The sequence below is a fragment of the Gadus macrocephalus genome, chromosome 4 (assembly GCF_031168955.1).
Source record: "Gadus macrocephalus chromosome 4, ASM3116895v1".
NCBI classification, from domain to species: domain Eukaryota; kingdom Metazoa; phylum Chordata; class Actinopteri; order Gadiformes; family Gadidae; genus Gadus; species Gadus macrocephalus.
In genome coordinates, this window is record NC_082385.1 from 11,871,197 (window position 1) to 11,886,543 (window position 15,347).

The 15,347-nt window shown below is 48.8% G+C and overlaps 1 protein-coding gene across 9 annotated transcripts in view; it reads left to right on the forward strand.

Moving 5' to 3' along the window:
* strbp (spermatid perinuclear RNA binding protein) overlaps positions 1 to 15,347 on the forward strand; it is a 76,987-nt gene that overhangs the window by 39,786 nt on the left and 21,854 nt on the right. For all 9 annotated transcript variants that reach the window (XR_009525377.1, XM_060050246.1, XM_060050242.1 and 6 more), the window contains exons 4-9: positions 5,768 to 6,081; positions 7,771 to 7,939; positions 8,655 to 8,940; positions 12,993 to 13,114; positions 13,850 to 13,945; positions 14,777 to 14,888. Coding sequence is in view for 8 of the 9 variants with exons in the window: in XM_060050246.1 (XP_059906229.1) it covers positions 5,768 to 6,081; positions 7,771 to 7,939; positions 8,655 to 8,940; positions 12,993 to 13,114; positions 13,850 to 13,945; positions 14,777 to 14,888 (1,099 nt within the window). In the remaining variant the exon portion in view is untranslated. The remainder of the gene's footprint in view (positions 1 to 5,767; positions 6,082 to 7,770; positions 7,940 to 8,654; positions 8,941 to 12,992; positions 13,115 to 13,849; positions 13,946 to 14,776; positions 14,889 to 15,347) is intronic.

The following is a 15,347-nucleotide window of genomic DNA, read 5'->3' on the forward strand; positions in this document are numbered from 1 at the left end:
CTGTTCAAGTCGCTTCGGATCTACACTGATTTGATAATTATTATTTCTGCTCCATTTTTCCTTCTCCATTCTTCTGCCGTATCATTCTAATAGGGTTCCTGTTCTGTTGTTCTCCTCTGCTCCGTCGTGTTGCTCTATGGACCCCTGCTCTATGCTGTGATTCTGGTTAACTAGAATGAACACTGTGGTGTCACCCGCTGTGCTTTCAGAGCTCAGCGCTTCAGAGGGAGATTGTGAACCTTGTGTACTCTACGGTGCATTTGTGTAGAGCAGAGGACACGGACAGACATATATTTTCCCCTGGTCCCTCTCCGGCTTGGTTGTCAGGGCTCGGCTTGTTTTCAACCCAACGGGATGAGAAGCAAAAGTCCCGCTAATAAGTTTCATATGCTTATTGGCCTCATCATTTATTGAGTTCATATGTGTCCTACTTTTCTCTGATTTTCGTTCAATGTGTGTGTGTGTGTGTGTGTGTGTGTGTGTGTGTGTGTGTGTGTGTGTGTGTGTGTGTGTGTGTGTGTGTGTGTGTGTGTGTGTGTGTGTGTGTGTGTGTGTGTGTGTGTGTGTGTGTGTGTGTGTGCCTGTCCTTCCTCCAAGTTAAACAGCTAAAAGACCCCTATGTCAGCGCTTCGATACGATCAGCTGTGGACATGCTGATTACATGCACAACAAACTACCCCAGCCTTAATTGGGCGGCTTGGGGCTGGCTCTTTGGAGGATGATGGAGGAGGTCTTTAAAGAGATGTCCAAGTGGCTGTTTTGCGTCAAGGGGTGGGAGGGGGGGGGTACGACCTTGTTGTGTCTCTCCTGTACCTCACAGACTCAGTGACTGGACAGAGAGGGATCTGGGAGTGGCCGGGCGATGGCAGGTTTGCTCCCTGCGTGGGGGGTGCACGGGCAAAGCTTGGTGCACATGAATCAAAGGATTTAATAATTAATGCAGCCCCCCCACCGGCCCACTTGAATGTTACAGGAGAGTGGGCATTTATATTCATTTATTATTCATCTATTTATCTCCTTCCACTTCTCATTTATACTTGGTTAGTGTTATTCCTTTACCACGCTGCTCCGTTCCTGTGAGCTTGCATCCGGCGGTTTGGGGGCGAGCGTTAGTCGTGCCTCACGTGTTCACAACTACTCACCACCGCCGCCAACCAATAGCGGTGGTGGTGAATAGAGCGGGCGCAGATGGTTATGCAAAGGTGGAGGGCTGAGCTGTTGATTTGGTGCCTGAGCGATGCGCGTCTGTGTGGGGGGGGGCGGTGGAAGCGGCGTCCCCGCGGAGAGGCAGCGATGTCGGCTCAGGGTAATCACACATCAGGCCGGGGCCACGCGTTCCCCCGATTGGGACTGTTTCAGAGGAGGGCCCCTAGGTGTTGATGTACGCGTGTTTCATTTGTGCACGCTCGGTTGAGCGTTTACGTAACATTGGTCTCCCTGTGTGTTTAAAAAAAGAGCTAAAAACATTTGAACACACACAGATGTTGTGTAGTCGGGAGAAAGTGTTTGTGTGGTTGGTTGGTTGTTTTGTAGATTTTGTACAAATCTGTATCCAATATGTTGTTTATTGACACACAAAGTTCTCGAGTAGGCTATATATAAAATATGCACTTTTTTAGCTTAAGGGTGTTGATTTTGTTTCCTTTCACAGTGACCAACAGTGCTATAGCTGCAGAACTGAGCTAGGACGGTAAACACACCCACAGCCAGGTTTATTTATGTAACCCTTAACAGTTGGTTTAAAAGGCGTCTACGTTTGTGCCTGCCTAGCAAGGGAAATCATTCAGTGCTTTGACCAAAAGTGAGCTCTGATCTTTCTCGAGTTGGCCTCCATTTCTCTCAACAGGCCAAACATTCAAAAGGTTTCTTCTTCTACAAAGATAACGGTATTTCAGGTGAATCTGTCGTGTTAGATGGAATTTTTTTGTCCTCTAAATCCCCCCAACCCCCCACCATAGCAAACATATTATTTCTGCTCACACAAATAGCTCTCCATGACTACTTCCCTCACCGTGTGATGTTTTGCATCACTGCGAATATGCGTCTCCCTCCATGTTGAGCCTTTAATGGTTGACTGTCAGGATGTCTGCTCGCTGGACTGCTTCCGTGCTGGCGGGATTTCAGGAAGAGGAACAATAATACTGTGCTTCTTTGTCTCGGTGGTGTCGTCAGGAGTTTCAGAAACTTGCTGATGTTTGACACTGATTAGCCTCTGGTGTTGTCTACAACGCATTGTGCATGAATAAAGCACAGGATGGTCTTATGAATTAGTACACACACACACACACACACACACACACACACACACAAGCACACGCGCACACACACACACACCATTAGAGAGTCAGAGATGAGAGGGAATGACTGATGAACCTATTTAGCTCGCTCTCTCGCTCACTCAGTCACTCACTGTCAGTGCGGAGTGTGTGTCGCTCTCCTCACGTTGGCGTGTCCCAGCGGTCCCAAGGACACTGTGTGACACAGTATTGTCATACTAGTCCCGCTGTCCGGGACTGAGGCGCCGGTCACACTTCAGAGCAGGTAATGAGCGCTCCAACGCGCCGCGCCGACCAGGACGCTGTAATCCCGTCGCCGTACTCCAGCTCGTAACCCAAACCTCAATGTCAAGTGACTCGGGAATGAATTTCTCTGTGAATTGGGTCACGGATGGCATCCTCGGTATGGAAAGGGATTTGGTTTGTTATCGTTGTGATTTTGCCAAATAAAATCCAAATGCAACTTGGTATCGTAATGGTAATATCCTCGACGTTATAAACATGTCAGGTTTGTAATCCCGACCGGTGTATTTCGATGGGTTGACATCGTAAAGATCCCCGTGGTGTTTCCAGGAATGAGGTCCCTGTAATGACTAGCGCTGCAGCGTGGGTTACAGGGCCGAACGCTGGCGTATCGTTTTGGTGACGCGCGTGCAACACTATCCCGACCCCCACCCCCCCCCCCCACCACCACCACCACCCCCACCCCCACCACCACCCCCACCCAGCTCCCAGAGACCTGTCAAGGAGTCAGCTGTAACTGCTTTGATTTACATGCTGGACCCATCCCCCCCCACACCGCCCTCCATAGATCTATCACACTCACATACACACACTACCATTCTCTCTCTCACTCACAAGCATTCGTTACAGCACACGGTTTATGGCTGAGGAAGCTCCTATTAGCAACGGCTCATAAAACTGGCGAGCCGACGCCTGTTAAGCAGCGCTCAGAGCACACACACACACACACACACACACACACACACACACACACACACACACACACACACACACACACACACACACACACACACACACACACACACACAGTCCTTTTACAGCATACCCCCTAATAGTACTTTATTTACTATGTCCTGGACACCACAAACTCTGAACGACCGATCGCTTCAATTAGAGTTGATCCTCGTCTTTTATACAAATTGCTTTTTCGTTCATCCCTCTCAAATGACACGGGAGATGAATCCGATTTTACTTTTGATACGACGTTGATATCTTTGGATTATATATCGGGATTACCAAAAGTGGAGTGGGGCCATGAGCACAAAAATACAATCAAAAACAGAGACCACAGCATCGTGACCACGTTGATTTGAAAGGGGGCCCCGGACCAGGGGGCAGGGCCTCCTCCACGCCGCAGTCACCTGGGGAAGGGTCAGCAGGCTCCCTACTACCTAACACAACGTCATCCCCACACACACACACAGTGGTGGGGTGTCGCACTTTAAGCAACGCGATAGAGGGACACACAACATTTACATAAACACGAAACACTCTGAGGCATATGACGTGGTTTTTACAGCATGGTCGTCTCAGATGGCTGTTAGGCAACACGCCATCACCCGCACTGTCAGACATTTGAAGTGGGGTGTAACTGAATTAAATGAGGATGCTTTGACTCAATAGTTATGAAAGCCCTGTGATGTTACCCCCTGAGAGGAGCCCCAGTGTATTGCAGTCCATTAACTCGCATTCTGGTCGTTGTGGGATTGATTCAACTCAGACTTATTGTTGTTGCCATGAAGACCTTTACGCCTCCCTTCCAACTGAGGCTAAATAACAACATTGCAATTATTCCATTAAATTTTAACCATCTACAGTTATTTTTCTTTATTATTCATTAAATACACAAGTCAACAGAGTAAAACATAATTAGTTACTTGGATGAATTACGAATGAGTTAATCGTTTTCGATATAAACCAGCTGAGCAACACTAACCTCATAGCAGTCACCCCTGAAGCACCACTTATAACTCTCTTTGTCTCTCTCGCTCGCTCTTCTCTCCCCCTCTGTCGCTCTTCCCTCGTTATCTCTCCCTCTCCCTCTTCTCTCTCCCTGTCTCTCTCTTCTCTCTTATCACACCACCCCAGTCTCTTTTTATCTCTCTCCCCGTTCGTCTCTTCTCTCTTCATCACACTACCTCAGTCTCTCTATATCTCTCTCACCCCGTCTGTGTTCTCTCTATCTCTCTCCCTCTGTCTCTGTTCTCTCTATATCTCTCTCCCCCTGTCTGTGTTCTCTCTATCTCTCTCCCTCTGTCTCTGTTCTCTCTGTCTCTCTCCCCCTGTCTGTGTTCTCTCTATCTCTCTCCCTCTGTCTCTGTTCTCTCTATATCTCTCTCCCCCTGTCTGTGTTCTCTCTATCTCTCTCCCTCTGTCTCTCTCTCTTATCTCCCTCCCTCTTCCCGTGCTTTCCCCTCTGCCTGTCTGTGTGTCTCTGTCCGTCTCTCGCTCCCTCTCTCTCCTGTGTGGATGTGTGTGTGTCCTCACTTGCCCCACCACCGCTGTATAGCTTCCGCATTGCGATACGATCAACCCCCATCAGAGTTTTACATCATAATCCCTTAGACATAGTCCACTACCGGCGTTTAAGGAAGATAGATCATAAAAAAACTCCTGGCTCCATGCCTACGCTTAGTATTTTACTTTTTTTTCTGGTATATTTTTCCAGCCCTTCCTTTATTAGTATTCATCCTTCTCATCCCCCATTTTCCTCTTTAATCTCATGCAGAGCAGCAGAGGAAGAAGCATATATTAACTATGGACCAGTTTACTGATTGAATTAGGACAGCTGGTGTGTGTGTGTGTGCGTGTGCGTGCGTGCACAAAGAGATAGGTTTGGCTCGTTGGATCTCACCTGCCCTGTGCATGTGAGCGGTGTACCAAGGCTGGTGTAATTAAATGGTATCTGTCATGAAGGTTAAAATTGATCTCTTGATAATAAATGTGTCATTCACATGAGGGGTAATTTACCGCACCCAAACTCACATACACGACCCAGTACAAAGAGCATGTGAGAACCGTCGATCTGACCTTTCCTCGCAGTTGTGCCTGTTATTATTTTATTATGTCTGTTTCGTTACGTTCACTGTATGCATATTTGTGCAATTGTGTGCATGTTTGAGCGTTGGTTGTTTTGAGTACGCAATAGAGGGAGGGCCAGGTCCCCAGTGGTTACACGGCGCGTCTTGCAGTGATTGATTAAAGCCTAATCCGTCACTGCAGACCTCAAGAGTGCTGCCGTTGCCTCTCAGATAGAACGGTGTTCTGTGTGTGTCTGTGCTTGTGCCCATGTTGCTCCTTTCCGTTCCGATTCTTGTTTGTTTTATCCCCCATCAAACCGACGAACCAAAGAGGAGCTTTTGGTTGGACGGATGTGATATAAACGTGTTGTGTTGTGTTGTTGCACCGCATCACTGCCCCCTGGTTATTCACCGCCGTCTCCCCCCTGTGGGGTTGTTCCTCTCCAGAGGTCCTTCCGTTCCTTCGGCAACGACGACCGCCATGTCATGGCAAAGCACTCCACCATCTACCCGTCCTCGCATGACCTGGAAGCCGTCCAATCGCTGGTCTCTACCGTGGAGTGCGCCCTCAAGCAGGTCTCCGATTGGCTGGACCGGAGCAACAGTAACGGTGTCGGCACCGTGACGGCGATCGGCCCGGCCGAGCCCGGCGCCAAGCAGGATAAGGACCCAGGGGACAAGGACCAAGGAGACAAGGACACAGGGGACGAGCATGGGGAAAAGCCTGCAGACGAGGAGGAGGAAGACACAGACGGATACAGGTACAACACTCGTCAGCATGGCAATGGAGGGCCTGAATCGGGTAGTTTAGAAGGCGTGCTAAGAGTCACAAGTATTCAGCGCTAACCTGCCTAGGTTTCTGCATGGGTGAAGAAACTTGGCATAGATATAATTCATATATTTTGCTTTTCGATAAAGGTAGAAGCATCTGCTTTATTCAAATGATGCATCACATTTTATAAAGTGTTTTGAATCTGTATTATTTTAGACACTGATCATTTCTCATGTTTTGAACAAATAAGCGGCTGCTGTGAAGTTCCACTGGGGAGGATTTAATATGCTGTTTTTCACTTGTATTTCCAGACGGTTAGCGTTTGAACTTTTGCAGATGGTTAAGCAGGGAGTCTTATTCAATGCAGAGAACCAACTGCTGAAAGATGAGTTGATTGCCACGAAAAACAAATGCATTCACAGTTGACTTGATGCATTATTAACTAAGTGGCACTCAACTCGTTAAAAGGAATATTTTAATGCTTTGATAACCTGAATGTCGATTCAATTGGAAGTCTACTGTACTGCCTGGTCAACAGAATATTCTGCATAGTAGACCCTCTTTGATTCCTCCAGTCGAATGAAGTAATGGACTGATATAACAAGTAATGGACTGGTATAACTAAGATTATAACCAACCATGGACTGATATAACGAGTCATGGACTGATATAACGAAGATTATAACCAACCATGGACTGATATAACGAGTAATGTTCTGATATAACGAAGATTATAACAAACCATGGACTGATATAACGAGTAATGTTCTGATATAACGAGCCATGGACGGATATAACGAGTCGGGGACTGATATATCGAGTCATGGACTGATAGATGGTAGGGCTGTCACTTTTTCCAAAAATGAAATTCGAACGAATTTCGAATGTCCATAATTAATTCGAATACATTCGACCCCCCCCCCCTCGATGTTGCTCTTTTTATTTCTTGTGGAAATCACGTATACCTACTGAATTCATAACAGCACAGGATAGAAACACATCTTTGATAACACATTTGTAAACAACAAGAGGAAGCTCCGACACACAAGTGCGGCTGTCTTTTACACATTAACAATAACTGCTCGGAGCGCGATATGCGGAGCGCATGTCGCCCATGGCACACACAGCCTATATAAACGAACAATCTGTGAGGCCGACCTCCAACACGGCATGCTGCTCTTTTTATTACTTACGGAAAGAAAATTACAAGTAGTCTCGCAGCTCTCCGTTACCGTTGCAGCTGCTTGTGTCAGCCGTGCTGTATAAGTCCCCAAACAGGCTGCCCGTCGCGCCCAGCGCAGCAGCGGACTTTTCTCCCTGTCGTGTGCGATCAGTGTCGGTCTCCGTTTCAGTGAGCTCGTGTGAGAGGCTTTCAGTCACGAGATGTTTCTGTGCAGGGGAAAGGTGGACTAACCGGGAGAAGCGGGGATCCAGGAGGGCCGCTTTATTGAGGAGAAGCCACTCGCCGCTCTCTTCTTTATAGCGCATTTTTACAGTTCGAATGGAGAATTACACTTCGAATTCGAACTTTTCACCCCACCTTCGAACGAATATTCGAACTTCGAATAAAAAGTGACAGCCCTAATAGATGGCGTCGTGGACTGATAGAAGGGGTCGTGGGGTAATGAAGGGAGTCAGGGAGTCGTGGACCAGGGGCTGAGGTGTTGTTCCTCCTCAGGGAGCCTGGAGGAGGCGGCTCTCTGTGTGGGGTGCTGCGGATCGGCCTGGTGGCCAAGGGCCTGCTCATCAAGGACGACATGGACCTGGAGCTGGTCCTCATGTGTAAAGACAAGCCCACCGAGACGCTGCTGGACACGGTCTGTCAGAACCTGCCCACACAGATACAGGTGAGGCTCACGCACGCACACGAGAACAAACATGCACACACAAACACATACATACGCACGCACGCACACCAACCGATTATTTAATTATGCATGACCTTTACATAATCCTGCATTATAGATGGGTGCACACATGCATTCCCCCCCCCCCCCCCCCCGCACACACACACACAAGCATGCACCTTCGTTATTGCACACACATCCTGATCCTTGCATGTCTACATTGTGTCGCAGAGGATTAATGCTTTTATCGGCTTTCACATGAAGAATTTTGTTTTAAAACCGTTTTTTAATCACCTCCATCGCAGGGCGCCTGATAATCTGGTTAAGAAATGCTCGCAGAGTGTGCCTTGTTATTGTTCACCACCGTAATGGGTTTGTTTTGTGTTTTGAAAAAACAACAAGGCTTGTCCTTTGAGTTCAAAAGGCTGATAAGTGCTGGTGTCACGAGAGCGTTGCTGAACACACCCGTTATACAGGGGAATGAGGGGATCCTCCCGGACAGATCTAGGAGGAAGTGGCTCTTGTTCGTCCGTGCTAGAGCACAGACTAACGTATTATTTAAATTGAAGATGTGCTTAGACATCTTTGAGGGCTTCCACCGAGCCCCCAGTCCTTAGGCACGGACAGCCACTGCGCCTTTTGCTTCTTGAGTCAGAGCGCAGCCTGGTCCGACGCCGGCCTGTTGAACCGCCCGCTCTGTCTGATGCGTTGGCAGACGCTGTCGGACGGCAAGTACGAGATCATCAGCTCCCTCCCCGAGGCGGCCATTCTGGTGAAGACCACGACGGAGCCCAAGCTCACCCTGAAGATCACGCTCACCTCCCCCGCCATGAGGGACGAGGACGAGGAGGAGGAGGAGGAGGAGGAGGAAGGAGAGGTGGAAGAACAGGAGGAGGAGCAGCAGGAACAACAGCAACAACAGCAGGAGAAGGAGCCGGAGGAGAAGGTCGTGAAGCAGGAGGGAGTCGAGCTGGAGGAGAACCAGGAGGAGGACGTGCGAGGTAGGATCACTGTGTGGTAGAGCGACCAGCACGGTAATGTTTTTTTTCCGCCATTTTGTTGTATCCGCCGAAACGACTATTCCTTCTGTCAGATGTCAGCCGTGTAACCGGACGATAAGGCAGGGACCGTGGTCAAGATTTCCTAGCCACTAACCTTTTTAGTTTTAGTCCCCTACATCCTGTCCAAACTCTCATTCCCAGCGGGAGTAGGGTCCCCTCAGGGCAACTAGTTTGCTCTTTATGTAAAGTACTGAGGCCTACAGTACCTGAAGCACTTCCTAATTATGCCAGATTCATGGTTCCACATCAGTGCGTCTCTAAAATCGTCTGGGATCTTGCAAGGCTTGGAAGTTCAAGTGTGTAAAAACCCTTTAATGGACCACAACAAATAAAAAAATTCTAATCATCTTTCATAAATTGATGGTTCATTTAGCGAGGAAAGGTATTCATGTGGTGAATGTCTCTCTATACATTCTTTTGAATAGAAATCATAAGCACTTATTTATCCTGTAACATCCAAGTAATGCTAATAAATTATGAATCATTTATTAATCAATGATTTTTTGATCAACATCAAAACATCAAAACCTTTTAAGGAAAGATGCTCTCATTTCTTCAGAAGGCAGACGACCTAATCTGGAAGGTCATGAGAGGTAGGGGGGAGGAAGAGAGAGAGAGGGGGGGGGGGGTAGGTGGGCGGAGGCCAGAGCAATCAATAACAGCCATCCATCGTGGTGGCTCCCGTCTGACTGGACACGCGGGTGTGGGAGAGCGATGAGAGATGGCAGCGAGGGCGAGCTGTAGATCAGGGCGAACGCTACAGAGAGCCCTGCGGGTGGGGCCGCCATTAGGAACACCTGCAAGGACGCGTCGACACTCTTTTTACTGCAAAGTGGGGGACACGCGCACACAAACACTATCAAGCATGCATTGAAAGACACACGCGCATACACACACACAGACACAGTCAAGCACGCATTGAAGGACACGCATGCACGACCCTAACAGGTCAAGGTCTGGCTGTCCCTGTGACCTGTGCCCCTTCATCTCATTCAGGTGTCAGATTGGTCAGAATGTATGACCTACAGGGGGGGGGGGGGGGGGGGGGCGTGCGTGTGGGTGTGAAAGGCTGGGGAATTGATCTCTTCAGTGGCAGCGTGACTAGTGACACGTTTAAGGCCCTCATAAGTCAACCCTACACTCCACACAGATTAGCACGTAGCCGGGCTTACATAAACACACGCGCGCACGCTGACATCACACGCCACCCCGGTTTATCTGGCTCTGAACACCTGGTGGCTTCCATCGGCCGCCGACCGTGTGCTCGCGTCAACCACCGCTTCACGCGAGATTAGCTGGAAATGACTAGCTTTCCGCCAATGAGTGCTTGCTAATTGTACTTAATTAATAATAATGAATATTTGATAATACTTTAAGCAGACTGACGCACACACACACACACACACACACACACACACACACACACACACACACACACACACACACACACACACACACACACACACACACACACACACACACACACACAGAGACTTACACACACACATTCTGGGACTTGCACACACACATTCTGGGACTTGCAGTTACTCCGACTAACGAGTGCAGCCGGGGTCAGGCGAGCACTTCGTATGCCAGGCGAGGAGATGTTTGACCTCTAATGTTTGGGTCAATAACATCCTCTTAGTTGACATGGGGGGAGGGGGGGGGGGGGGCTCATCAATGTAATGATTAGCCGATGTCAAAAGCTAATGTAATCATGCCATCGATTAGGCAAGCGACATGGACACTACTTAAATTGACACACGGTACTTCAGATTCTGAGCACAAAAACAGGCTTCTCTCGGTGTGCCTTTCCTCGGCTAATATTAGAGTGGTGGCTTTGATCGATCAGGAGCGTGTGGGAGTGACAATCAGAGGTCACACGAAGTAAACCGCAGGGGACGTTTTCCCTAAACGTGGAGGAGCGACAACTCAAAGCAGGGACGGATACAGAGGCGCTGCGGTAATGAAAAAGAGATACGAGCAGGAGAGAGGGAGCAACGGCTGGTGGTGTGTGTGGCTGTGCTTGCGGGTGTGTGTGTGCGTGTAATAGCCCGCTAGATGTAAACCTGGGACCATTCTAACAGGCTTAAACACGCCAATATAAATCTCTATCTCTCTCTTTCGCTCCATCTCTTCCCCTCTCTCCCTCTACAATATAAATGTATCTCTTTCTCTCCATCTCATCTCTCTCCCTCTGCAATATAAATCTGTCTCTTTCGCTCCATCTCTTCCCCTCTCTCCCTCTGCAATATAAATGTATCTCTCTTTCTCTCCATCTCATCTCTCTCCCTCTGCAATATAAATAAATCTCTCTTCCTCCATCTCTTCTCTCTCCTCTACATTATAAATCTATCTCTCTTTCTCTCCATCTCTTGTCTCTCCCTCTACAATATTTATCGGAGAGAGGGAATCTTATATTGTGTTTATGTCCTGATAAACAAAGAGATAAGGTGTGAGGAATGCTTCAATCGGGTTACCGTGCAGTTGGCTTATCTGCCTAATATATACATGGGATGGAGGTTTACCTTTCACGGGCAGTCGTTTTTTTTTTTTGTCTGTGCTTCACCCCCTGATATTCCCTCACATAACATTCCCGTCTCTGGATATCACCCTCTTAACCGCACTCCTAATGATTTATGAGTGATTATGGATCCCACCATAGGTCCTGGTAAGACCCGCCCACAATCCTGCCGTGATTGGCTGGCGACGTGCTGCTTACTAAACGTAACTTGGTAACCCTAGCTCAGGGGTAGGTTAGAGATGGGTCTTGGCAGGACCTGCGGTGGGATTCATAATTACATGTGATGTGTATAATCAGGGTTGATTGAGCTTGCCTTGCATACCATGGCGTCTTTAATTGTCAACTGGCACATGCGCCAACTCCACCCTCCTGATCTGTTGGAAAGCATAAATCAAAGGCCTCTCAACACGGGGACAGCTCTCGTAGCCAGCACAGTGCTCTGACCGAAGCCCTTCCTCAGCCCCCCCCCCCCCCGGTGTGTAACGGTCTGAGGACCGGCTCGCTGTCCGATTTTCTTGCCAGTTCTACTTCAAGAGCGCTTGGTTCTTTCGCTTCGACCACTCAGACCCTCGGCCCCTTTTTATTTATTTTTGTTTTGTTTCGTTCCAACTGCTGCCCGTCCTATTGGCCCCCAACGGGCCTGTCAAATCAAGCGTGTCTTAAGTAGAGCCGAAGAACAAAGAAAATACCACAAAACAAACATCTCGTATTTTGACCCGTGTCTGCGGACCTGACCGTCAAAATGAATGAGAGATCCTCTTCAAATACATGAGGGCCTGGGTCCGGCCTGCTCGGACCCCCGCCGTGCCATGTACCGGGGGGTCCGACCAGAGGCCTTGGACGACTCCCTCAGTATTTGTTTTGTGTTGTTTTTCCAGAGGGGGCCGTCGGTGCTCCCCATCCCACAAAGACCTCCCCCACACCCCCACCCCCCCCCCCCCCCCCCCAAACCCCCTTCCTCCCCCAATCACTTTTTCCCCGTACAGATTTGCATTCGACAGCGTAAATATTCAAACTACTACCTTACATATCAATGCAGGGAGAACATTATTTTCTCGTATCTTGATGCCCAGTTGATAACAAAAAAACAAGAAGTATACACATACTATCATAGGTTTTACTGCAATCTGTACAGGGGTAAAAAGACCCAACTTTATGGCATGGAAAGCACCCATGTATGTCCGTGTGCGTGTATGTAAGGTGAACTCACACGCTGACGCTCATGCTAATGTGATGGCCTACATTCACACACACACACACTCACACACACACCCACACACACTCAAACACACTCCCTCACCTGCAGACACACGCACACACACACGGGCACACAGACAGCCACCCGGTGTCTGTCTGTGTGTCTGTGTGTGTGTGCGCGTGCGTGCAGGTGTGTGTGTGTGTTTGTGCGTGCGTGTGCGTTTGTGCGTGTTTCTGTTCTTTACATTGGGTTGTTATTGTTTTGTGGCAGTGTTGAGCGCTGCAGCGCAGAGAGTGAAGGCTGAGGAGGAGAAACAGGAGGAGGGGGAGTCTCTGGACAGGCACACATGTCTGTTGGCCCTGGCAGCCCTGCGACACGCCAAGTGGTTCCAGGTCGGCGCCCGCTCACTTCCTGTCTTCCTGCCCCGGTGCTCGTTGTAGCCTGACCATGTAGCCTGGAAGAGGGCCGGCCCCCTCATTGGCCCCGCTGCAGCCAATGAGGGGAGCGGGCTCGTCGAGTGTAGTCAACGAAGGGAGTGGGAATGCATAATTATTCCAAAAGTCCCTCAGCAGTTAGATTTGGTCGTAAATTGATGTGCATAAAAAACAAATATGCATTCTAGCCAGGTTCTAAACCTAAATTGATAAATACAATTTGCAAATTAATTGTATATTTGATAATATACAGACCATAGCGTATTGGTAAAACCTCTTCACGGACACATCGTAAGGCTACAAAAGCAATAGTGGCACAATCATTATGTTGTTTTTGTTTTTTGTTCTTTTGCTATTATGAGAACCTGCCTGCAGTCTATGTAAATAACCCCCCCCCCCCGTTCCCTTGTCCTATTCATCTCTACCCACGTAGCCCCCCCCCCCTTCCCACTACTCACAACGTCTACTGCTTAGAACTGCTAGTCGAGGTGTTGACAATATATTGTGCGTGTTTCATAGGCCACAGATAAAAAGAGTGAAAAACAAACAAAAGCGCCCAGCAAGAATCTTAGACAGATACCGACTGAGCCGCTGTATGAGTGACGGTGTAATGCAAGCTACAATCGAAGCATCAACCTGTCGTTTGTTCACTTGGTGCGTCTTGTCCCCCCCCCCCCCACCCTGCTCCTCTAGGCCAGGGTGAACGGACTCAAGTCATGCGTCATCGTGCTCCGGATCCTGCGGGACATGTGCAACAGACACGCCGTCTGGGCGCCGCTCAGAGGATGGGTGAGACTGCTCCACCACCCCCACGCGCCCGGAGGACCTGCTCCGTCGGGGCCTACTTTAGGCAGTCTAGTGCTAGCGAGTACAGTCATCCTAGTGCTACCTTAGGCGGCCTTTTGCTACCTAGTCCAGTCAGTCTAGTGCTACCTAGCAGTCGGGCTAGTGCTACCTAGCAGTCGGGCTAGTGCTACCTAGCAGTCGGGCTAGTGCTACCTAGCAGTCGGGCTAGTGCTACCTAGCAGTCGGGCTAGTGCTACCTAGCAGTCGGGCTAGTGCTACCTAGCAGTCGGGCTAGTGCTACCTATCACAGTCAGTCTAGTGCTACATTAGTCAGTCTAGTGCTATACGTCTTACAGTCAGTCTAGTGCTGCATTAGTCAGTCTAGTGCTATACGTCTTACAGTCAGTCTAGTGCTACATTAGTCAGTCTAGTGCTATACGTCTTACAGTCAGTCTAGTGCTGCATTAGTCAGTCTAGTGCTACCTATAACAGTCAGTCTAGTGCTGTCATAGTCTAGTGCTAAAAAGCACAGTCATTCTTGTCCTACCCATCTGGTTTTGAGCTGAAGGCGCCTTCTGAAAGAACAACAAATCTCCCTGTTTTCATCACTGATTTACAATGGGATCAACCTGTGAAATGCAGGTTGGCAATGCTGCATTTGGTGTTGCAGTTGCTGAGTAGTACTTACAGTCTTTTATGTTGTAGCATCAAAATGCTGCAAAAATAAATCCTTATTACACAGTTCTCTGTGAATGCATTCTGTCGAGAGCGCTTGCACACAGTGCACACTAAGCATTATTCAGAACATTTGTGCGTGTGTGTGTCTGTGTGTAGCCCCTGGAGCTCATCTGTGAGAAGGCTATCGCCACCTGCAACAGACCTCTGGGAGCGGGCGAGGCCCTGCGCAGAGTGATGGAGTGTCTGGCCTCTGGCATCTTACTACCAGGTACACATCCAATACTCACATCCTGCTACCAGATACACATCCAACACACACATCCTGCTACCAGATACACATCCAACATACACAAATCCTACTACCAGGTACACATCAAACATGCACACATCCAACTACCAGGTACACATCCAACACACACTGCCTACTACCAGGTACACATCCAACACACACTGCCTACTACCAGGTACACATCCAACACACATCCTACTACCAGGTTCACCTCCATCTCACATACACATCCTACTACCAGGTACACATCAAACACACACACATCCTATGACCAGGTACACATCCAACACACACACTGCCTACTACCAGGTACACATCCAACACACACACTGCCTACTACCAGGTACACATCCAACACACATCCTGCTACCAGGTACACATCCAACACACACACACACTGCCTACTACCAGGTACACATCCAACACACATCCTGCTAC